We start from the raw sequence: 24806 nt of genomic DNA, 5'->3' as shown, positions 1-24806 counted from the left end.
TGCTCTCTCCAAAATCTTTCTAGACAGTTACCTCATTTTAACTCCTGTCCATTAGCACAGAAAATAGCCAACTAAAGACAGAGGGCATGCAAATAGCCGCCGAGCTAGATCCTCAAATTATAAGGGGATTTCAGCTCCACTTTCTAGCTGGCTGCCAACATCCTCCCTTTTTGGTGTGGCCCCTCCATCCTTCTGGGCCTGGTGGAGGGAATTCCTATATTCACACCCCTTCCTATAGTTAGGAACTGTTCTAAGGCCCCTGACAGTTCCAAACACACTTCTGGGGAAAGGAAATGCTTTATTTTACCCAGACCAATGAATCATCTGCCTAATTAAAAAGCCATTTGCTCAGAAAGAAGGCCTCAGTCAACCTTCTCTGAAGAGTGGCAGTAACTGGAGGTTGGCCTCCAGATTCAGGGAAGGGGTTAAGCAGGCTGAAGCACAATCATTTTCCAAGATCTGGGACATGATAGCCATTCTGGGGCATTTGGAGTTCAATTTTAAAAATACAAAGGAGACACCCAGAAATGTAACTCCAGTCCAAGGACATAGACAGAATTTTTTATAAAGGCAGCAACTGCAAATTCCTCCACTGAAAAGGCTGTTCTATAACTCATAAGGGCCCAGGAGGAAGAGGCACACACGAACCTCTCCCTTCACTGGCTCCCTCATGCTCACGTTCCAAATGCTTCTTTGGAACTTGTCAAAAGGAAATTCCAGGAAGTTATAGCACTGATCAGAGAAAAAAAATCAAAAGTAATCTCTCCCTAGGAAGCATGTGCTCATATCTGTAGCTACCTGAATAATTAGAATCACCAAATGTCAGACTAGAAGCAACCTTAGCATTAATTGTAGTTGCAGAAGCAAATTTCAAACATCAGAATGAGAAAATTCTACTAAAGGTCAAAAATGTATTCCCTTCAAACAGAGTCTTACACAGTCTTTTTTTCTAATCTGTATATCTTGTTTGCAATAGGTTCAATGCATGCTATTGCCCAAAGACAACACTGAATTTAAAACTAACCATCTAATGTCCAATAACCAAAGGTTGGTTTCACATTTTAATTATCTACCCCTGTGAAGTTTCAGGCTGTCACTCCCTCCCCCCACTACTACTACTATACACACACCCAGACAGTGGGCTAAATATACCCGTACAGACACCCCTCTGCAACCCGAGGAGACAGGAAGGTATATACAATGAAACCCCTTATATACAACTTCTGTTACTCGCATTCCAGACTGCTACAGCTTTGTGTCACTTCAGAAAGCAAATCCTTTTAAAAAACAGATGGTAAAAGAGAAAATGAGAAAGACTTCCCCCCAAAAAAGGATACTTCCATTCCACTATACTAATGCAGGCTCTTCGGATGGGGTTATTGAGTGATAAACAGAAAAGGGCGCGGGCAGGTCGGCTGTTGGACGAGTTACCCTGTTTTTTGCTCTTGGCGTATTGCTGACGTTTTCTTTGGGAGAGAGATCCTACAGGTGGGGGTGCAGAGGTGCTCATAGTTTGGGCAGCCTTGGCCTGTCTAGCAGCATCGATTGCAGCTTGCCAAGACAGGACAGTTTGCTTGGAGCTATTCGGCTGAGAAGTTGGTCCTTCACCAGAAAGAGGAAGTCTGGTGCCTCTTGCATAGTTTGCCTCTGGGGAGAAGGAGAAAAACAAAGATTTTTTTTTTAAAATGAGGATCCAGTGGGTAGGAGAAAAAAATCAAAGGTCGTCTCCCATCAATAACAGGGGAATCATTCACTCCTATGTTTCCATTTTGAATCTCATGTCCTATTTTTCACAAGCTGGGCTTTAGTCAGCTGGAGAGTCAAGAAAAGTCCACAAGCTCTGGTCTCAGTGTCAATCACACAGGATCACTGCTGCATCACACCCAGTGGGGTTAGTACTCCTTCACATCATGTCTTCACAAAGGGTCTTTTAGTGCATTTCTTCTGACAAAACTGAGGTCATTCCCACATTTACTCCGCATCTCTGATTTGTAAAACCCATCTATCTCTAATGAGTAACAGATACATACAACGGCTTTTCTCTAACATAACTACCACCATCACCAAGGGGGAAAAAAAAGGCAGTACCAATAATTCAATAGTCTTAATCATTTTCAGAGTGTTACTCCAACATCTTTCCACAGCCACAAATGCATTTTTTTCAGTACCGAAAAAAAATCTTCCATAGGCACCCAGGCAATACCAAAAACCCCATAACAAATATCTAGATTATGCACTGACACTTCCTGCAAATGAAAATTCATGATGCTTGGGACTCATTTCCTCCACAGGCTTCCGAAAACAGAAAACATCTTTAGGGCTTTTTTGCATTTTAAATTGCAGCAGCATCAGCCAAGCCAGCATCCAGAGAGACAGACAAGGCAGTCAGCCTGCACCCCTACACCTAGGATAGACTGACTGGATTATGCCAGGGGCCTCCAGGCCTAAGAGGGAATTATTTCCGTGTAGGTTGGTATCCAGGTGCACACAAGGCAGAAACCCAAGGAGGCTCCCTATGCGAAGCCCCCGCCAGCTTTGGGTCAGGCCATCTCCCAGGCAGATCTCCCAGGCACCTGCCGCCTTCTGCCACAGTCTCCTCACTGAAGCAGAAGTGAGAGAGGTGACAGCAAGGTAGAGAGATGGGCGTTTGCAAAGCCAATTATTGCTAAGTAAAGAGTCAAAGCAAGCACGGGTCTGAAAGCCTGAGAAGGGGGCAAAGCGGGCGAGCGGCGGGCAATCGGAGCGGGGGACGAGTCGAGTCATGTCAAGCTTCTCCCTAGGGGAGCGCTCACCCGGAAAGGCTTCCAGCCGACAGGGGTTGGGGGGCACTGGCGGTCTCCAAAGGGGAGGGCTGGCCAGGAGCTGCTCCATCCTCCCTCGACCCAGCCCCGGCCGGCGTGGAAGCTGCACGTGGTGCCCGGGCCAGAGCTGGGGAGGGGAGCCCCACAGCGGCAGCGGCTCCCCGGGCATTGCTAGGTTACCGACGTGTGCACAGCCGGCGACGGGAGCGGGAACGCACGCTCCACCCGAACCCCTTTCCCCGATACCGAGGCCGGGCCTCCCCCGCGAGGGGATGGGTGTGCTTCACCCACCGGCGCGGAGGGCGAAACCGGGCAATCCTAGAATTTTCCGGATGCCACCAGGGACCTTCTTCCTAGTCAACGAGGGGGCGGGGGAGGAGTGGAAGGCGAGAAGAGGCTGGCAAGGGGGCTCCGGCTGAAGACTTGCGGCCCTCCTGCCATCGCTCGGGGGCGTTGAAGGAAAGTTGAGCCCGAGGACACTGAACCCGAATCACCTCGACTCGCCGCCCCTCCGGCTGCACCGCGCTCCACACACTCCACGGCCGCCCCCACCCCACAAATGCAGAATTAACTCTGACATTCAGGGCCTGGAGGGGAGCGCGGAGTGGCTGTCACGCATGTCCCCTCTCTGTGTAGACGACACCGAGCTGGCAGCACCCTCTCCAACCCCCTCAACCCATCCAGCGCCGCGGGGAAGGGGGAGGGGGCTGGAGGACCATGACAGGATCGGATTTGGCAGCGGGTGCCCGGGCTCTGGCTGCTCACCGTTCGCGTGGTCCGCTTGCTGCTGCCGTTGATGCTGCATTTTTTTCATCATCATCATCATCATCATCCACGAACATTTATTGAGCGACTACTGTGTGCAGGGCACTGTGCTGGGCGTTGGGGCGGGGGCGGAATGGGGAAGGGGATCACCAATAGGTAGGAGCCGCGGTCCCTGCCCTTATTCTCGCTTCAGCAGGGGGGTGGGGAGGGACGGGGACAAATAACAGAAAATAAGGATAATTGATTTAAAAAAACACCGCTCGCCGCCCAAGCTCTCTCTTTTTCAAAAATGGAGCAAAATAAACTTTTTAAAAAAATAAAATCCAATGTATATATTATCTTAATAATATATACATGTAATTTTTTGCTGCAAAGGAGAACTGGCTTGTCCCCTCCTCTAGCGGAGAGACGCCGCGGTGATGCCGGCCCGGCCGCCGGGGCCGCTCGGCGCGCCCCCCATGCCCGCCCGTCTGCCCGCCCGCCGCGGTGCCCGGTGCCCGCCGCCGCCGCCCGCGCCGCCGCTGGCTCGGGACCGCGGGCAGCCGGAGCTCACATCCGGGGACGGAGGCGCTCGCCCGCCCGCTCGCTCCGCGCCCGCCGCGCCGCGCCGCACGCCGGCTTCGCCCTGGCGACGCTGCGCGCCCGCCGCCGTCCCCCGCCCTCCGCCCGCCCCGAGCCGCCCACGGCCCGCGCCGCGCCGCGCCCCGGCGGGTCTGCAGCCCGGCGCGCGGTTCTGCCCGGCACCGCTTGCGCGCTCGGGGTGGCCGCCGCGTGGGACTCGGGGTGCCGCCACCCTAGCCTGGCCCGGCTGACCTGCGGGCTCCAAAGGGTTAAGCGCGCTCCAGCCGCGGGCTGCCCGGTTAACCCCCTCCGCGCCGCACGGTGCGCTCTCCCCCCGGGACCCGGAGGAGGCAGGCGGCGCCAGTGTCTCCCGCGGCGCTGGGGTGCGGATGAACCGCTCCTCCCCGCGCATTTCTGGGCTGGGGGACAGCTCGGGCTCCCGCGCCGGCCCCGACTCCGCGCCGGCCTCCCTCTACGCACACCTGGAGGAGGCCCCGCCCCCTGGGAGCACAGGTGCTAGCGGGCGGTAGCTGCTGCGGTCTCCGAGCTCATCCTCGTCAAGGCTCGGCCCGGCTCCCTGGCTGCTCCGGAGCGGGGCAGGCGCCCCCTGCTTTTCTCCGGCCCTTTCTGGAATCGGGGGGGTTGGGGTAGCCCGGGTCTGTAGAGAGCACTCACTACCCCAGGTAACTGCCTGCAGCTGGAACCGCGAATCCAGGGCGCCCCCCATCTTCTCCCCTGCCCTGCGCCTGGCCTGGCGTCGCGGAAGGCAACGGGGATGGGGGGCAATATCTCCCCCCACCCCACCCCGCCCCCACGTGTGTTTGGAGGCAGGTACAGGGAAGTCAAAGCCAAGGTCTTTCAAACCGCTCGTGTTGCTCAAGGAAATAGACGGTGCTGCTGAAACTGTTGCCTGCAGTCTGGGAGCTGAAGGGAGTAGTTTATTTTTTGATACCTTCGCTGGCTTGGATTTAGGGTGGGGGAGATTTGCAAACGGCAGCTCCTGTCTAAAGGGGAAAATACTTTATCTAGTGGATGACTGATATTTTTCATTTAGCTTTGTGCTGGCTGTTAGGAGAAGGGCGTCTGCTTTGTTACTTCACAGGATTCGATTTATTTGCTTTTGTTCCTATCTGCATGTTCCTACGGCGTTTTAGAACGTTTCAGAACAGTGACTTTAAAGCAAAAATAAAGTAAAAGCTCAGCGTGAATTAAGAAAAATAAGTGTTTATGGGAAGGTGCTCCTTACCCAAAGAGAACACACTAGTCATCCTCAATTGTTGGGGGGCACCTGGGCAGAGACACTGGGGACCAGGCAGAAGACTCTCCAGAGGCCTTCCTGAGGGGGTGTCTGGTCCGTGAGGATGAAAACAACCAGGCTCTTGTCCTTTTTTGTGCTTTGTTTTTGGAGACTGGAGAGGCGAGAAATCGCCCTATGGTCTAGTAACAATATAAAGCTGGCCTGGGCCACCTCTCCTATGGCTGCTTCTGATCCAAAATCTGAAGGGATAGAAGACCGTTCCCTCCAAAGGAACTAGCCCATCCAAGGAGCATGTATGAAATTCACAAGTACACATGTCACTTTCAGAACTCCTGGTCTAAAGCCTTGCCTCTTGAGGCCTTTTCTACAGAATTCCCTGAGCAAGTTTGTTTTATGATACCTTTGCTGGCTCGGATTTGGGATGGGGGAGATTTGCAAACAGCAGCTCCTGTCTAGAGGGAAAAATACTGTATCTAGTGGATGACTGAGCTGAACCATATTTGCTCATGGTTCAGTTCAGTGCAGCCAGCATTCATAAAGCACCGGTTAAGAATAAGGGTCTGGTCTAGATGTCAGGACAAATCTATGGCACAGTTCCTTCCTCAAGGACAACCTAATGACAGAAGAAAAGTTTGTATACTTTTTTTTTTTTTTTTGAGACGGAGTCTTGCTCACTCTCTTGTCCAGGCTGGAATGCAGTGATGCAGTTTCAGCTCACTGTAACCTCTGCCTCTTGAGTTCAAGAGAGATTCTCCTGCCTCAGCCTCCTGAGTAGGTGGGACTACAGGCGCGCGCCACCACCCTCAGGTAATTTTTGTATTTTTAGTAGAGACGGGGTTTCACCGTGTTGGCCAGGCTGGTCTCAAACTCCTGACCTCAGGTGATACACCTGCCTCGGCCTCCCAAAGTGCTGGGATTACAGCCGTGAGCCACCGCGCGCCCGGCCGTGTATACTTCTTTCATACCATGCAAACATAGCAGCTATAACAAGTATGAAAAAGCGCTATACAAGCATCAGACAGATTAATTGTAACTGAGGGAACTGAGATGTTTTCACAGAAGAGAGGGCATTTGAACTGATTCTTAAAAACTGACCGGGAGAAAGAGGGATGAATAGGTGGCACACAGGGAATTCTAGGGCAGTGAAGCTATTCTTTATGATACTGCCATGATGGACGTAGGACATTATGCATTTGTCAAAAACCCGTTGGACTGTACACCACAAAGCATAAACCCTAATGCAAACTATAGACTTTTGTTAATAGTAGTACCACAATATTGGTTCATCAATTATAACACTGGGGTGTACCAGTGTTATAACTGTGTATATAGTGTAGCTCACCAATGCAAGATGTTAATAGGAGAAACTGTTGGGGGAGAGAATATATGGGAATTCTGTCCTTGCTGCAAAATTTTTCTGTAAAGCTAAAACTGCTCTTAAAAAAAATAAAGTCTATTAAAAACAGGTGACTACTTTTACAGGGCATAAATGATGTATGAGGAATGAGCTTTGGGGGTAAGAGCAAAGGCACAGGGGAGACTGAAGTGCAAGGTGGGTGTGTTTAAAAATGAGCAGGAGCACAGTGTGGCTGAGGCAAAGACCACCTGGGCTAGAGGAGGAGGAGGCTGGAAAGGCCACCCCAAATCTGTGGAGGAAGGCTGGCTGGCTAAGAAGACCAGATTCAATTTCTTGGCAGTGAGAGCCAGTGACGGTGTTTTAGCTCAAAAGTGACATGATTAAATTGTGGTTTCGGTCTCCAGGTTTTGTGCGTTAGATCTTAACAAGTTTATGGTATTGCAGGAGGGTTTGGGATTTTTTTTTTAATAATTATTTTTAGAAACAGGGTCTCACTATGTTGCCCAGATTGGAGTGCAGTGGTGTGATCATAGTTCACTGTAAGCTGCAAGCCCTGGCTTCAAGCAGTTCTGCCTCAGCCTCCCAGCGTGCTGGGATTACGGGCATGAGCCACTGCTCAGCCTTGAATTGGAGTTTTTGACATTCCATCCCAGTTTCTGAATGAGTCTCATCTTGGCGATGTCTCCAGCAAGCATTTTTTTTTTTTTTTTGAGGGCCTTGATTCAGCACAGCTCTAGATGCATTGGCCCATTGGGTAATTTAAATATTTATATTCCCATGATAATGCAAACTACTGAATAAATAAATAATAAGATCTTTTAAAGGCTTCCTGTGTGCCAGGTTCTAGGGTAGGCACTTTATATGTACTAACTCATTTAATTCTCGTAACAAGCCTACGAGGTACTATAAAACCCTCATTTTGGCCAGGCTCAGTGGCTCATGCCTATAATCCCAGCACTTTGGAAGGCCAAGGCGGGCTTGAGTCCATGAGTTTGAGACCAGCCTGGCCAACGTGGTGAAACCCCATCTCTACTAAAATTACAAAAATTAGCCGGGGATGGTGGCGTGTGCCTTAAGTCCCAGCTACATGGGTGGCTGAGGCAGAAGAATCACTTGAACCTGGGAGGTGGAGGTTGCAGTGAGCAGAGATTGCACCACTGCACTCCAGCTTGGGCAACGGAGCAAAACTCTAAAAAAAAAAAAAAAAACTCATTTTACAGACAACAAAACCAAGACACTGAGGAGTTAAGTAGCTTGCCCAAAACCACACACAATTACTTAGTAGCTGAGCCAACAAGACATGAGGAAAGGCTAAAACAAAAGATTTCAGCTCTAAATCAGCTACATGTGCTACAACCCAATTATGTTGCTAACACACTATTGTGGGGTCTTAATCTCCATGACCTTATTTATAAAGCACTCCCACTTGAACGCACTGAGCTGGCATGCCAGACATGATTACCTGCGTGCACTGCATTTCAAAAAACCTTGCTGATGGCCCAATCCAGAACCTCACCATCTCACACCCCAGGTCATGCACAAGATGCCCATTCTCCATTTTTCCTCCCACAAATAATCCATCTTGTTCAAAACACACCATGTCACTTCCCTGACCAAAAAATGTTTTCTTCCTCCTTCCTTCCACATTCAACCTAAACTCCTCTGACTAGCGTTCAACCTTATCATCTCGCACCATTCACTTTCAACTGTGGTCAGCAGTCTCATTAGACTGTGAACATGCTGTGCTCATTTCTGACTCTCTGCTTTGGCTCCTGTTTATTCGCTGACCAGGAATCCCTACCTTGTTGACTTGCTGACCTCTCACTAACCCCTCTCCATTGAAAAAGCCTCGGTCAAGTCTCTGCCTCCTCCAGAAGCCTTCTCTGATTGCTACTGCTGCTATGGACACTCGTGTGCCCCCACCCCCACCTCCCCTTCCCTAAAGGCCTGCAGCACCTGGCTTCCCCTTTGATGACATACATTCTTGTGTCTTGTGTGATTGCTTCTTGGCTATAAATCCTGTCTCTCCAACCACAGTGTGGGTCCTTAAGCAAGGATCACCTCCTTAACCCCCTCTCCCTGCTGCTAAGTGTTATGCTCACAGCGGGCACTAAATACTCTGATTAGTCTGCACAGGATCATAAAAGCCCACATAGATCACCAGAAATTGTCAGCTGATATTTACAAAAATCCCATAAAGTTTATGGTAGCACACTTGGCCCTTAGATGGTAAAAATATAAAACAGAGGGAAAATTGGGTCCTTTGCACACCAGGAATTCTAATTAAGGAAGATAAACAGATCCTGAAGGCTATATGCAGAACATATCCTTAAACAAACTGTGTAGTTGGGTTTGAATGAGTTCCTCCATCCACAGGCCCTGGTGCTAAGAGGGGATAGCCCTGACCCACTAACCACCAGAAAAGGCGGATTAAGCGGGTGGGGACATGTGTTCCAGGTAGAGGAATGAATGGGATGCACAAAGTCAGGCTGAGAAGTCCAGAGTACATGCAGAAATTAATAAGTAGATGGTTAGGCTGGGACCTAGGGGGACTTAAGAGATAGTGGTGGTAAGGAAGATTGTAAAGGCAGCACAGAGTAAGTAGTGTCAGGTCCCTAGTGTCTGGCTCAGCAGTCTAGGTGTTACCCTGCCCCAGCAGTTCTGATTTTTTTTTTTTTTTAAATCTCAGACCTCTTTAGACTCCTAACAATTATAAAGAGCTTTTTGTTTCTGTTTTTGTTTTTCAGAGACAGGGTCTCACTGTCACCCAGGCTGGAGTGTAGTGGCACAGTCACAGCTCACTGCAACCTTTTTTAAAATTTTTTTGTAGAGATGGGGTCTCGCTTTGTCAAATGATTCTCCTGCCTCAGCCTCCCAAAGTGCTGGGGTTACAGGGATGAGCCACTGCACTCGGCTTAGAACATTTTTTAAATCATTTATAATTCACTTGAAAATAGTCACAAGCCCATTACGTGTTCTAACATACTTTTAAAAATGAAAAGTAACTGTTTTCCAGAACAAAATGGTGAGAAGAGTGGTGTTCTTATTGTTTGCAAATCTCTTCACTGTCTGGCTGAAGACAGCTGGATTCTCCTTTGTGCTCCTGCATTCAATCAGTAGTGATAGAATGTTTGGACTGAAGTATGTGAAGAGTATTCAGCCTCACACAGGTATATAGCTGGAAATAGGAGGACTGTTTTAATCGCCTTTTCAGATAATCGTGGATATTATTCTTTGCCATGACACCAAAACTTGACTTTTAAAAGTTAGTTGAAATGTGTTATTTCAAACCATGTCAGTGAAACTTTCTACAATGTTACATTAAATTCTATCAGTCTATTTCACAGTTTGAATGGATCTTTTACCCATGCATGATTTGGTAACATTATGCATTGGTCATTTGGAAAATCCTGGTTCACTGAGTTACACAGGTTTTCCAAATGTTGACACGTTTCATTATACAATATCAAAAAGCCACATTCATTGTTATCACCACCAATCTCATCAGAAGTCTTTAAGTATTGGGAAACTGTCAAGCTCCCTGTGGTAGACAGAAGTTTTTCAAAATTCTAATTTTCACTTGAAAGCTGAAATTTTGTAATTGGCACAAATACTGTCAAGATTTTCTTTAAAGTAACAGGCTTACTTCATTCATTTTCAAGAAAATAACTGCCAAATACTTAGGTCTGAATAAACATAGTTTTTCAGTAAAAATGGTGTTCCATGAAAAAGCCATTCAGCTTCCTACCTCAAACCATCACAGAAGTGAGGCAATCATATACAGCAGAAATGTTTTATGCATTTGTCCTAATTTGTTACTCAGAATATTAAAAAGACATCTACCCAAGGATTAAGATTTAATAAAGTTAATTATTTTTACTGCTTCATCAAGGAGATTATTAAGTAAAACTGGCTTTTTTTTTTTTTTACAGTGAGTGCATGACAGAATAAGGCAGCATCCACCAGTACACTTTGGTGTCACTGCCCTGATTCATGCTAAGACACCAGCAGTTTTAAACACTGTTGATTTTGTACCATCAGTGCAATGTCAACACATTAGGGAAGACAAATAAGTCTTAATGTTACCATGAAAATAGTCTTGACCTCAAAGAGAGGGCCTTTTGGTCCCCCAGGTAGGGTTACCAGATAAAATACAGGATGTCCAAATATTGCATGGGGCATACTTACACTAAAAAAAAAAAAAAAAAAAAAAAAAAAAAAAAAGCTGTTTATTTGAAACTGAAATTTCCTTGGGCTTTCTGTATTTTTATTTGCCACAATTGGCCACCTTACCTCTGGGGGTCCATAGACCACACTTTGAAAACAGCTGCTCAGGCTGCTTTGGTTCATTTTTGAGCGGAGAAATGGAATCAGTCGTACTTCATGAAAATAGCTCTAACCTTAGTGGGCAAGGTAGATCAGAGGATGAAAAGATTTGTAGAGCACAGAAAGGTCTGATGGATCCATTAAGAAGATGTCACTTTTTGTCTTAATCAATACAAGATTTGTTGATGAATTTCTTTAGTTACTGTGAGGGGCGGCGCTACTCTGAGATTGGGCAGGGAAAACAGGAAGCCAGCAGAGGGCAGCTTACTGTCTAGTGAGGTCCCCTACCCCATGGTGCTAACTCGCTACTCTCCCCATCCACCGCCATACCCCACCACCATCAGGACTTCTCCATTACAACTGACTTAGGCCTCACCCAGCAAAATTTAAAGTCCTTTCTTCTTGCTTTGGCCTCATTGCATGGAGTCCAGCTGGTCTTTATCCTTCATCAAGTGACTGTTCACTCGAAGAACAGGATTTACATTTCACATCAGACGAAGTAATTCCAATTCCTTTAACTGGTTCATTCCCATCCCCTTTGACCCAATTCTTAAATCTTATCCATCACTCTCTGATGCACCAAGTACTCTCCACTTCCAGAGTTGGGAAATCCTGGCAGAGTCTAGAATATGCAGTCAACACCCCATTATCCATGCTGACTGAAAGGAGGGAATAAGTCTGAAGTTTCCCATCTGTGAAATAAACTGGTTATATAACATGATCTCTAAGAGTTCTTCACATTCTAGGGTGGCGTACTGGAGAGCCTAGACTTTGGAGACACATAGAACTGGGCCCAAATCCTGGCTCTGCCAGCTACTAGCTATGTTGTTTGGGGGATGTCACTTACCCTCTTACGGCCTCAGTTTCCTCACCTTTAAAACAGGGATAATATCACCCATCTTGTTTATGTATTGCAAACATTTAAAATACTGTTTCAGAGCTTCTGACACATACCATCGAGTTAAATCATATAACTCATGTGAATTTAAATATACTCAGTTACAGAGGGACGGAGGGAGCCACTTAAGTGGTGCTGGCAGGAGTCTGTCCTTCCTTTGATTGGTCTTAGTTTTTACCTTTATGTCCTGACTTTAGAACTTAACTCACCACCTTAATTAAAATATTAGCTGGGTGCAATTACTTTTGCACCGACCTAATACAATCCACTGTAATGGCTCTCCTTTTTCTTAAGTGCATTCTGTCGTTCAAATACAGTCCCAAAGCAACTGAACACAGTGGTTTTTTTTAACAGTCTTTGAATTTTGCTTAATTTTAATTTCTGTTATTTAGTATTTAAGATTCAGTAATCAATGCTGACAACCCCAAAGCAGGACAGAGATCATAGTGAAATAGGTATTTACACACATGCACATAAATGCAGCCCCGTGGCTCATGCTGAATGTAATTATAGGCACACACACACCGCACACAACACTGGTTTCAGTCAACACCACTACACAGCCATCTCCAGGTTAAAAGCATAAGCTAGCTACCGGAAATAAAACTGGTATAGTCACACACTGCAATGAAAAAATCACACAGATCTGCATCCAATCAACCACAGGAGCAAATTTATGAGGACAGGAAGTTGTTAGGGAGATCCAGAAAGTCAATAAACGTCAGAAATTTTATAGTTCAAACATTACAGTTACCTTTTTGTTTTTTCAGAGCAGTTGTTTAAATATTTAATTCACAAAACAAAACTGAAGTTTAAATGGCACCAGTGTCTCTCAGACTTGGCACCTACCATGTATGTGGGCCTGTTTACCTTTCTTACTACTTAAAAAAAAAAAAAAACTAAATCACAAATCCTTAATACTGACATAAGCTTGTTAAACAGGACTTTGGGGGATCATTAAATAGGAAATCATTAAAAATACTGACCTTTTGTAATCTCAGTTTTCTAATAAGACCCTTTGAAATAAGCACCACCCCTTTGATTAACACAGTAGAGAGGACTTAGCCACTTTAATAAGTTTTCTTTCTGTTTGACAAAAATGCAATATGAAAATGCAGTGACCTCTTGCAGCTTCATGCTTATGGTTTAAAATGGATGCTAAAAATTGGAATTGGACTGTGGGTTTGAAAGTTTGATAAAATAGCCAAACTTTATATTTCCTAGGTTATTGGAACAAACACACAGGGGAAAAAATACTTTTTAAAAGGTTCTAATTCGAGAAATTTTTGAAGAGGAAGGTTATGGGATCCAAAACTACTTATTTGAAGAAGAATCATTATACAAACTTAGATAACTCACTAAGAATTATCTGTTTCGTGTCCTAATAACCCGGTTGGCACGGTATTGCATCCAGAAATATGGAACTTTCCGTTTTTCTGTTTTATCTTTTTTATGTTGCTGTTTTTAATGTGTTTACAATACACTGAAAAATCTCAGTCAATCACATATTGAGCAAAATAATCACCATGGCAGGGAGACACACATGGTAGACTTTATTGTCAACATGTCTATAAAACTGAATAAATATTTGTTAGTGTTCCATTGTGATAAATACAAGGAACACGTGAGGCTGAAAGGGAACAGTGTCAAGAATACCATAATTTTTCAAAACCTGACATGACTTTAATGGCAATTAACAAAGAATGCCAGGGTGTATGGGAGAGTTTTTGCAAACACACTACATCACAAACAGACTAGACTTTTAATGATGTGACAGAATAGCCAAAAGATAGAAGACTGGACATCTTGTCCCAGGAAGCTAAATATCTAAGTGGTATAAAAAGGTCTTTCAGGATTCTGAACTTTCCACCCATAGCTTGCCTCCCTTCCCTTCAGCAGGCCTCTTCTTGGCTTCCTTTCCCAGCTCCTTGGGCCTAACTGGGTTCCTTTCATCACCCATAGACCTTTCTTCTTGGAAGTTTCTTCCCTCTAGTCCCTTTACTTCCTCCTCCAAATACTTCTTCATGAATCTCCAAAGTGCCCCAATTATTATAGCTCACCAGAGACAACTAAAGGCAAGGTCATCATCCTGAGGAAGATTTAACAAGACGAGGCAGAAGATCAAGGTTCTCTTCCTGGCCACACTTAGTTGACATCCTAGAACTCTGCAGTGGTACAATTTAGAACTAGAATAATGGCCAGGTGTGGTGGTTCACTCGTGCAATCCTAGTACTTGGGGAGGCCAAGGTGGGAGGATCACTTGAGGCTAGGAGTTCAAAACCAGCCTGGGCAATATAGTGAGACTCTGTCTCTATGAGAGACACCTGTCTCTCTCTAGAGAGAGAGCAAGGTGTGGAGGCATGGTGGTGCATGCCTCTAGTCCCAGCTACTCAGGAAGCTGAGGCAAGAGGATTGCTTGAGCCCAGGAGGTCAAGGCTGCAGTGAGCTATGATCATGCCACTGCACTCTAGCCTGGGAAACAGAGCAAGACTCTATCTCCAAATCCATAATAAGCCACAAGACCCATGGTTTTCAGTGTAGTTGCCCCGACAGCAGCAGCTGCATCATCTGAGAACTTGATAGAAATCCAGATTCTCCAACTCACCTCAGACCTACTGAATCAGAAACTCTAGGGGTGGGGCCCAGTAATCTGTGTCTCAGCAAACCCTCCAAGTGATTCTGATTCATTCTAAAGTTTGAAGACATTGCACTGTACAGATGAATTGCTTTTTGTAAGATTTCTTCTGGTTGTAGCTTTCTGTGATTCTGAATAGATTCTGGCAGCATAAGGAATGTTAATGCCCTTGTGTTTCAATAGTACTTATGTGAAAAGCACAATAGCTTATTCTCTTCTGTTCTTTTCTTGATTCTCATAAAATCCCTGCAAAGTAATGCAACTGGATCTGTTTCACAGAATCTCATAGGACTTATCATGTAAATAATACAATTTATGACAGCTTTGAGGGCTGGAAAATATTCCGCCTCAAAGCTAGCCCAATGACCTGATGGAAGACTGTGTATTATGGTTTCAAGGATGCCAGAAAGATCAAATTCTACACTTTTCCACCAAGTTCACTGATGCCAGAAATTCCAACATCATAGCTTAAAGCTCCAGTCCTCCATCTGAAATGCAAATATCCCTGGAATATCATATCAAGCCCTTTACTTCTCGGGTAAGAGATGGAAGAAAGAGGATATGAGCACCTTGTTCTCAGGAAGTGGAATGTCTGCACCTGCTTTGAGAAGACTACTCCAAAGGGGATATCTAGGGTCACTATATGCAACTTTGCTTTCTGCATAATTTTGCCAAGGGCCAGGTGTGCACACATAACCAGGTGTACAATATAGGTGCATAAAAACCTTAAGGATTGACTGTGGAGGCTGAAGGAGGAAGAATGAGTAGACCTTAACAGAGATAGAAGTAAATGGGCAGATTCCTGCCTTTTGGTACACTAGGAAAGATAAAAACCCTCACCCCCAAGACCCACCCTCCTAACCATACCCCCACCACCAAATTAACATGGAAATAGATCAATAGAACTTCCAATTCTATTTGGTTCTCTTCTTCCTCACCTGTCTATACATCCCTTTCTTTAAAAAGTATTATATTTGTATTGTACCTTATAGTTTGCAAAGCACTCTCACATACAATATTCATTTGCTCACTACAGCCCTATGAAAAAGACAAAATTCTTCATTTACTAAGGAGGAAACCTGGGCTTGGCTACTGCCAATACATGGCAGAACTAAGATTTGAATCCTGGTTTTCCAATTCCAAGCCTACTTCTTTCATCTGTGTGCATTTTCATTTTTAATTTAATTTTTTTTTTAAAGACAGTGTCTCACTCTATCACCTAGGCTGTTGTGCAAAGGCATGATCATGGCTCACTTCAGCCTCAACCTCCTGGGCTCAAGCAATCCTCCTGCCTCAGCCTCCTGAGTAGCTAGGACAATAGGAGCATGCCACCACACATAGCTAATTTTTTAATTTTTAGTTTTGTAGAGACAGGGTCTCACTATGTTTCACAGACTGGTCTTGAACTCCTGGTCTCAAGCGATCCTCCCACCTTGTCCTCTCAAAGTGCTGGCATTACAGGCATAAGCCACTGCACCTGGCCCCAGTGTGTATTTTCAATCTGGTTTGCACCCAACTGCAGGGATGAACCATGCATTAATGCTCAACTCCCATACTCCTTTAAAGAGAAGGTTATCAGGGATCCAGAGCCCCGGCATGGAGTGTGAATCCCAGGCTCCCATCATTCAAGCAGGTTCCCAATTTGCTGCCACTGTTTACCTCCTCCCTGCTTTTAGAGCACAAGAGCTTAATGACTTCACAGATGGGCAACATTGTCAGCCATGGAAAAGACATTCTGCTACACATAATTGTACTTTGAAAATTTCACTGTGGAAGTGTGTGGATGAGTCACAGAGTTGGCAGGGGAACTTCACATAGGCCAGGCCCTCTGGTAATGAGCCCCACAGGGCTCTGAAGGTGGCCCAGGCCATGGTCCTTCACAGACTCTAAGCAGAGGATTGCTATGGCCAAGCTGAAAAGACATCCCTTGCTCTATCACTAAGGCCAGTACACTTGGTTCATGCATAGACATTTAGCCTAAAGTTATCTAAAATTCCTTCCAAGCCTACAATTCTAATTTATACACAACAAAAGCCTTTATTCTGTTATCCGGTTGTCTTGTACCATTTATATGACTCCAGCTTCCACCTCGGTGATAATAAATTACAAGTTCAAACTTCCAGTCCTGCCCTTTAACCAAAGCTCAGTGCCACATCAACTAATTCCTGGTAGATGTTGCCACCATCAAATTTAAGTGGAAATGTCTAAAACCAAATTCACTTCTCATTATCCTCTACAAACCAGCTCCCCATAGCCACTTCTAGCACAGCCATTTTCTCAACTCTCAGGACTCAACATGATGGAGCTGTCTTCTTCACTATGCACATTTGGTTCGTTGCTATTAATTTCTGTTTCCTGAGTACACTCTTCATACTGCTGCCTATCTGATCTTTATTAAATGTTCTTCTGTGAACCGACATTGTCATTCTTGCTTTATAACCATGAGAACAGTAGTTCTCAGCCCTGGCTACAGGTTAGAGCTTCTTAAAACTTCCAGTGCCCAAGCCCCATCCCTAGAAAATTCTGATTCAGGGGGCCTGGGGTGGGGCCCAGTGATCGGTACCACTGAGAACAAATGTCCTGAACTATAGCACTTTTCAGACTTCAAGGGGTATGAAGTCACCTTTGGATCTTGTTAAAATGGAGATGTGGATTCAGCAGGGCTGAGCTGGGCCTGAGATTCAGCATTTCTTTTTGTTTGTTTGTTTGTTTTCAGATGGAGTCTCGCTCTGTCACCCAGGCTGGAGTGCAGTGGCGTGATCTTGGCTCACTGCAAGCTCTGCCTCCGGGGTTCACGCCATTCTCCTGCCTCAGCCTCCTGAGTAGCTGGGACTACAGGCGCCCGCCACCATGCCCAGCTAAATTTTTGTAATTTTTTTTAGTAGAGACAGGGTTTCACCGTGTTAGCCAGGATGGTCTCGATCTCCTGACCTCATGATCCACTCGCCTCGGCCTCCCAAAGTGCTGGGATTACAGGCGTGAGCCACCGCACCCAGCCCAGCATTTCTTTTTTGTTTGTTTTTATTTTTTATTTTTGAGACAGGGTCTTGCTCTGTCCCTCAGGCTGGAATGCAGTGGTGCGATCTCGGCTCACTGCAACCTTCGCCTCCCAGATTCAAGCGATTCTCCTGCCTCAGCCTCCCGAGCAGCTGGGATTACAGATGTGTGCCACCACACCTGGCTAATTTTTGTACTTTTAGTAGAAGTGGGGTTTCATCATGTTGGCCAGTCTGGCCTTGAACTCCTGACCTCAAGTGATACACCTGCCTCGGCCTCCTAAAGTGCTGGGATTACAGGCGTGAGCCACCGCATCTGGCTGAGATTCTGCATTTCTAACATGCTCCCAGGTGATGTTGATGTTTCTAGTTCCCACGCCACACTTTGTGTATCAGGGTCCTAGAGCATCAAGTCTAACCTCCCATTCTGCCTGGTTTTAAGGCCCTGGCCTCATTTCCTGGTGCTTCCTTCTCTTACCAGGCCAGCTCCTGACACATCCAGACACAGACCCTTCCTCTCCTTCCTGGTTTACTTGGAATGCCTGACTCCCTTCTCTCTGCCTGGTGAGAATTCTCTGCATCCTCACCCCTCCATCAGTATCCAAAGGGCCCAAGCCTTTATCTACCATTTAGTCTTCCCCAACAACTCCATGGTTTATTAATCCTTTTTTCCTGTAATCTCCCAGTGCTATAGAAAGTACAGTGATCCTCCCATCATGTACTAAGCTCTGCAGCTGACAGCAGAAAGAAAACTGGACCAAAAGAGACAGGGAAACTGGGCACATCTTGTAACTGCTAGCAAGTCATTTTCCCTTTCTAAAAAATAAAATAAAATAAAATAAAATAAAATAAAATAAAATAAAATAAAATAAAATAAAAAGCTCCTCAGAAACTTGGTCCAGCAGAATGATCCTAGGGACATGGGAGGCAAATCGTAATAAACAAATTGCAGACATGTCAGCAACTGAAGCTATTCCTAAGAACATTCAAGTGAAGAGAAACTTAAGAGATCACTTGGTCTCACCATCCCTCTCTCCCCAGATTTTTCTGGTAGAAGCTGAAGCCCTGACAAGAGAAAGAGCTTCCTCAGATACCCAATTAATCAATAGCAGGTTCAGGACCAAAGTCCATATTTCTCAGTTTTTGTTTTGTTTGGTTTTGTTTTGTTTTGAGACAGAGTCTCGCTCTGTCACCTAGGCTGGAGTGCAGTGGCATGAATTCAGCTCACTGCAACCTCTGCCTCCGAGTTAAGCAATTCTCGTGCCTCAGCCTCCCGAGTAGCTGGGATTACAGGTGCACACCACCACGCCCAGCTAATTTTTTGTATTTTTAGTAGAGATGGGGTTTTGCCATGTTGCCTAGGCTGGTCTCGAACTCCTGAGCTCAGGCAATCCGCCCACCTCAGCCTCCCAAAGTGCTAGGATTACAGGCATGAGCTACCATGCCAGGCCATATTTCTGAGTTTTTTATCCTTCCAGATGTAGCAACTTCCTAAATGTTTAAGGGGAGCCACCACTGCATCAAGCAGACAATGTGCTGATGCACTGTGATTAGTTGGGCTGGATATAAACCTCAGGAAACATTTAATGGCAAGATGTTATAAGAGGGCAATCTACAAGGCAGGACACCCTGTCCATAGCAGAATCTTCTTGCCTTCCACCAGAGACCAGGCCCTACAATCCCATGTAAGACTCCTGATTATCCTGCTGAAGCAAAGTTCACCTTTTTACCCCTGGCATCAAGGTCCTCTGCAATCTGGCCCTAACCTAGCCTTCCAGCATCCCTCCCTGCTGGAACTTTCCACTCAGACTCACTGTTTCTCACACATACCTTATGCCATTGCTAATTCTTAAGCCACCGGATTGCTTCTTGGGCACATGAGTCCATGTGGACACGGTTAAATCTCCTGCATGCCTTTTGATATCTTGACGTTTGGAATTGAGCTGGGCAACTGCTCAATGTGAACAATGATTCTACACTTTAAGGAACTGGGGACATGATCTTTCCAAGATAAAAGGGCTTTTCTTTCTTTTCTGGTCTCCTAATGCCACCTCAGGTCACGTTCCACTGTGTGGAGCCCAGACAATTATCATGCTGTGGCCAGAGATGTTTAATTGGACTTTAAAAGATGAGAAAGCAGCAGGGAGCTGATTGTCAGCTCTCTGACAAGACTGTGCCGCATAGGTGGCCAGCAGCACAGAGGAGGGCTGGCCTGCCCAGTGTCATGACTGTCTCCACCCCTGGGGCAGTGAGGTTAGGAGAGAAGGGCAAGATGTAGCAGTGGCAGGACAGCCTTCAGCAGACTCAGTGCCAGATTGTCCTATATCCCGTTTCTACCCCAAGAACTGTGCTCACTCAGGAGGCAACAAAGACTTCTTTTTTAAAATTACCCTTCTTCTTAAGACAAACTTCTCTAACCCTTCATAGTAATAATTTATTTTTATAATGGGTTTTCATCTCCATGCAACCCTTTAAGCCTCTGAGGTAGGTCAGGGAAAATATTAACACTTCCAGTTCATAAAGGAGTAAACTAGATTCATTATGCTGGGATGTGAGTTTGCCAAGGTTATGCAACTAGTAAATGGTTAAGCCAGAACTGCAGATCAGCTGTCAAAGATCACTGATGCAACAGCAGATAAAAGCCATTTCAAACAAGACAAGTATACTACTCCACCTCCTGCTTCTTAATGCTATTCCCTGAAGAAAAAAGATCCCTTTGTTCTGACAAGTGTGTGGAGAGAAGACTATGCCCTAAAGGCTAATTAAAAAACAGAGGTTCCCACATCCACCCTCCATCCTGGGATTGGACTGGCAGAGACTACACAGAAACACAGATATTTCCAGACAACACAAGGCTATCTATGTGCTCCACTGCATCTAGGCACTGAGGAGTTCCTAGGTCCATGAGAAAGCTGAGAAAGCTACTGGCTAAGGAAGAGAACCCATGGGTGCTGCTCTAAGCAGACGTCATGCAGTGTGGCCATGAACCCAGATCACCTGACTCATTGTCAAGATGAACAGGGCTCTGGCAGGTCAGATCTGCCACTGGATATGTGAAGGGATTCTTTCCCATTATTTTTCTTTTTCCTTTTCTTTTCTTTTTCTTTTTTTTTTTTTTTGAGACAGGGTCTCACTCTGTTGCCCAGGCTGGAGTGCAGTGGCAAAATCATAGCTCACTGCAACCTCAAACTCCCAGGCTCAAGTGATCCTCCCACCTCAGCCTCCCATGTAGCTAGGACTCCAGCCACACACTACCACTCCCAGTTTTTGTGTGTGTGTGTTTTTTTTTTGTAGAGACAGGGTCTCCTTATATTGCCCAGGCTGGTCTTGGACTCCTGGCCTCAAGTGATCCTCCTGCCTGGGCCTCCCAAAGTATTAGGATTACAGGTATAAGCCACCACACCTGGCCTCACATTATTTTCCTCAGAAAGATCTGAAATAGGAGAAAACTTTGAAAATTAACGTATTTTCCTTCTCTTGAACTTTAAGGCTGCCACAGCCCTCACCCTCATTTGTAAAGGCTTGAGGATGTTTTCCGGAAACTATGGAGAGTAGTTTAAATTTTCAACCCTTTAAAAAGTTGAAAGTTATCCTTTCAACATTGCCTGTGAACAAGTTTTCATTTTTCTTTCAGTAGAATCTACACATCACTAAAAAAATATAGAGGGCATTTCCCCAAGCAATATAGAGGGCAATAAAAAGGATTCCCTATTTAATAAAAGGTGTTGGGAAAACTGGCTAGCCATATGCAGAAAGCTGACACTGGACCCCTTCCTTACACCTTATAAAAAAATTAACTCAAGATGGATTAAAGACTTAAACGTAAGACCTAAAACCATAAAAACCCTAGAAGAAAACCTAGACAATACCATTCAGGACATAGGCATGGGCAAAGACTTCATGACTAAAACAACAAAAGCAATGGCAACAAAAGCCAAAATTGACAAATGGGATCTAATCAAACTCAAGAGCTTCTGCACAGCAAAAGAAACTGTCATCAGAGTAAACAGGTAACCTACAGAATGGGAGAAAATTTTTGCAATCTACCCATCTGACAAAGGGCTAATATCCAGAATCTACAAAGAACTTAAACAAATTTAAAAGACAAAAACAAACAACCCCATCAAAAAGTGGGTGAAGGATATGAACAGACACTTCTCAAAAGAAGACATTTATGCAGCCAACAAACATATGGAAAAAAGCTCATCATCACTGGTCATTAGAGAAACGCAAATCAAAACCACAATGAGATACCATCTCACGGCCAGTTACAATGGCTATCATTAAAAAGTCAGGAAGCAACAGATGCTGGAGAGGATGTGGAGAAATACGAATGCTTTTACACTGTTGGTGGGAGTGTAAATTAGTTCAACCATTGTGGAAGACCGTGTGGTGATTCCTCAAGGATCTAGAACTAGAAATACCATTTGACCCAGCAATCCCATTACTGGGTATATATCCAAAGGATTATAAATTATTCTACTACAAATACACATGCACACATATATTTATTGCAGCACTGTTCATAATAGAACATAAAGACTTGGAACCAACCCAAATCCCCATCAATGATAGACTGGATAAAGAAAATGTGGCACATATACACCATGGAATACTATGCAGCCATAAAAAAGGATGTCCTTTGCAGGGACATGGATGGAGCTGGAAACCATCATTCTCAGCAAACTAACACAGGAACAGAAAACCAAACACCGCATGTTCTCACTCATAAGTGGGAGTTGAACAATGAGAACACATGGACACAGGGGGAAGGGGATCACATACCGGGGCCTGCCAGGGAGTGGGGGGCTCAGGGAGGGATAGCATTAGGAGAAATACCTAATGTAGATGACAGGTTGATGGGTGCAGCAAACCAACATGGCATGTGTATACCTATGTAACAAACCTGCACGTTCTGCACATGTACCCTAGAACTTAAAATATTAAAAAAAATTATTTTAATCCCAAAAGTAACCACTAAAAATATGCAAAGAGCTATAGCTAAAAATTAAAATGAAATACTAAACCATATTAATTCCCAAAAAAGGCAAGAAAAGTGGAACCAAGAAACAAGTCATATCAGAAAAATAGAAAACAAATAAAAGTGAGAGAACTAAATCCAACCATATCAATAATTATCTTAAATGTAGATTGACTAAATGCTATAAGAAAAAGAAATAGATTGTTTATAGTAGATAAAAGTTATGATCCAACTATATGTTATCTACAAGAGATACATTAAATACAAAGACACATATAGGTTTAAAACTTAAAAATTGTAAAAGAAATATCATGCAAGCACTAATCATAGGAAATATGGAATGGCTAGATTAATATCCGTCAAAATAGACTTCAGGATAAGAAAGATTACCAAAAATAAAGAACAATATTTTGTAATGACAAAAGGGTCATTTCTTCAAAAGGCATAGCAATTATAAATGTGTGTTTAATAACAGAGCTTCAAAATGCATAAAGCAAAAACTGAAAGAGCTAAAGGGAGAAATAAACAAATCCACAATCATAGTTAGAGATGTTAACACCCCTCTCTCAGTAATTGACAAAACAAATAGATTATTAAAAATCAAAAATGATGTAGAATATCTCAACAATGCTATCAATCACCTTAACCTAATTGACATTTATAGAACACTAGGCCAGATGTGGTGGCTCATGCCTATAATCCCAGAGTTTTGAGAGGCCAAGGTAGAAGGATCACTTAAGGCCAGGAGCTGGAGACCAGCATGGGCAACATATCAAGACCCCATCTCTATTAAAAAATTAGCTGGGCATGGTGGAACATACCTGTAGTCCCATCTATTTGGGAGGCTGAGCACACCACTGCACTCCAGCCTGAGTGACAGAGCAAGAATGTCTCTAAAAAACTAGAACAAATAAATAAATAAAATAGAACACTAAACTCAACAACCACAGAATATACATTGTTTTCTAACCACGCTGAAATTAAATTAGAAATCAATAACAAAAATATATCTATTACAGCCCCTCAAATATTTGAAAATTAAACAACACATTTTCAAATAACCTGTGCATCAAAGAAATCACTTTTCGTCTGACATCTCAGCAAGGCTGCAGTGATTGCCGCTGCTCTGCAAGCTTCACAATGCCATCCAAGGACAACAAGAGGAAAGACCCCGGGAAGTTGGCCAAAAAAGACAAAAACCCAGTGAACAAATTCAGGTGCAAAGCCAAAAAGAAGTGGTCCAAAGGCAAAGTTTGGGATAAGCTCAATAACCAAGTCTTGTTTGACAATGCTACTGTAAGGAAGCTTTGTATGACAAACTCTGTAAGGAAGTTTCCAGCTATAGGTTTATAACCCCAGCTGTGGTCTCTCAGAGATTGGAGATTCGAGGCTCCCTGGCCAGGGCAGCCCTTCAGGAGCTCCTTGGTAAAGGACTTATCAAACTGGTTTCAAAACACAGAGCTCAAGTTATTTACACCAGAAATACCAAAAGTGGAGATGCCACAACCACTGGTGAAGATGCATGAACAGGTCCAACTGACTGTACATTTGGAAAAACAAAACTTTATTAAATAAAAAAAAGAAATCACAGGGAAATTAGAAAATATTTTTGAACTGAATGAAATTAAAACATATCAAATTTTATGGGATGCAGCACTGCAGTGCCTAGAGGGAAATTTTTAGTGTCTATTGCTTATATTAGGAAAGAAGAAAGATTTAAAATCAATTATTTTAAGTTTCTATTTTAAGAAGTTAAAAAAAGAAGAGCAAATTAAACCCAAAATATGTGAACAGAGAGAAATCATAAATATAAAGCAGAAATTAAGAAACTAGAAAACAAAGAGTATACAAAAATAACAAATCCAAACGTTGGTTTTTGAAAAATTTAATGGAATCAGTAAACTCCTGGTTAGGATGATCAAGAAGAAAGGAAAACAAAAGCTGTTACTGCTACAAATGAAAGAAAGGATAGATCCTACAAATATTAAAAGGCTAACACTGAAATAGTATGAAGTGTATTATGGCAAAAAATTAACACCTTAGATTAAAGGAAACAAATTTCTAAAAGAACAAACTTACTAAAACTGACCTAAAATCAAATTGAAATTTTTAATACCCTGTATGTTTTTTAAAAATGAAAGTATTATGAGACTTTCCAAGATGGCCGAATAGGAACAGCTCCAGTCTGCAGCTCCCAACGTGATCGACACAGAAGATGGGTGATTTCT

At 44.3% G+C, this 24806-nt stretch overlaps 1 protein-coding gene and 1 pseudogene across 6 annotated transcripts in view; one reads left to right on the top strand and one right to left on the bottom strand.

The window, feature by feature from the left end:
• Positions 1-4188, bottom strand: part of CACNA1D (calcium voltage-gated channel subunit alpha1 D) — a 319566-nt gene extending 315378 nt beyond the window's left edge. For 3 of the 6 annotated variants that reach the window (XM_003818729.6, XM_003818731.6, XM_003818730.7), the window contains exons 1-2: positions 3567-4188; positions 1338-1647 (exon numbers count right to left, since the gene is read on the bottom strand). In XM_003818729.6, coding sequence (XP_003818777.1) covers positions 1338-1647; positions 3567-3633 — 377 coding nt within the window. In that variant the 5' untranslated portion in view covers positions 3634-4188. The remainder of the gene's footprint in view (positions 1-1337; positions 1648-3566) is intronic. The other 3 variants (XM_063602452.1, XM_034956669.3, XM_034956670.3) reach the window with 1 other exon arrangement.
• Positions 4189-23314: 19126 nt separating this feature from the next.
• On the top strand, positions 23315-24245 carry LOC100975899 (small ribosomal subunit protein eS25-like; annotated as a pseudogene).
• The last annotated feature ends 561 nt before the right edge of the window (positions 24246-24806 follow it).

The sequence above is a fragment of the Pan paniscus genome, chromosome 2, assembly GCF_029289425.2.
Source record: "Pan paniscus chromosome 2, NHGRI_mPanPan1-v2.0_pri, whole genome shotgun sequence".
Taxonomy (NCBI): Eukaryota; Metazoa; Chordata; class Mammalia; order Primates; family Hominidae; genus Pan; species Pan paniscus.
The sequence above is the reverse complement of the archived record's forward strand: the minus strand, read 5'-3'. Positions and strand labels throughout refer to the sequence as shown.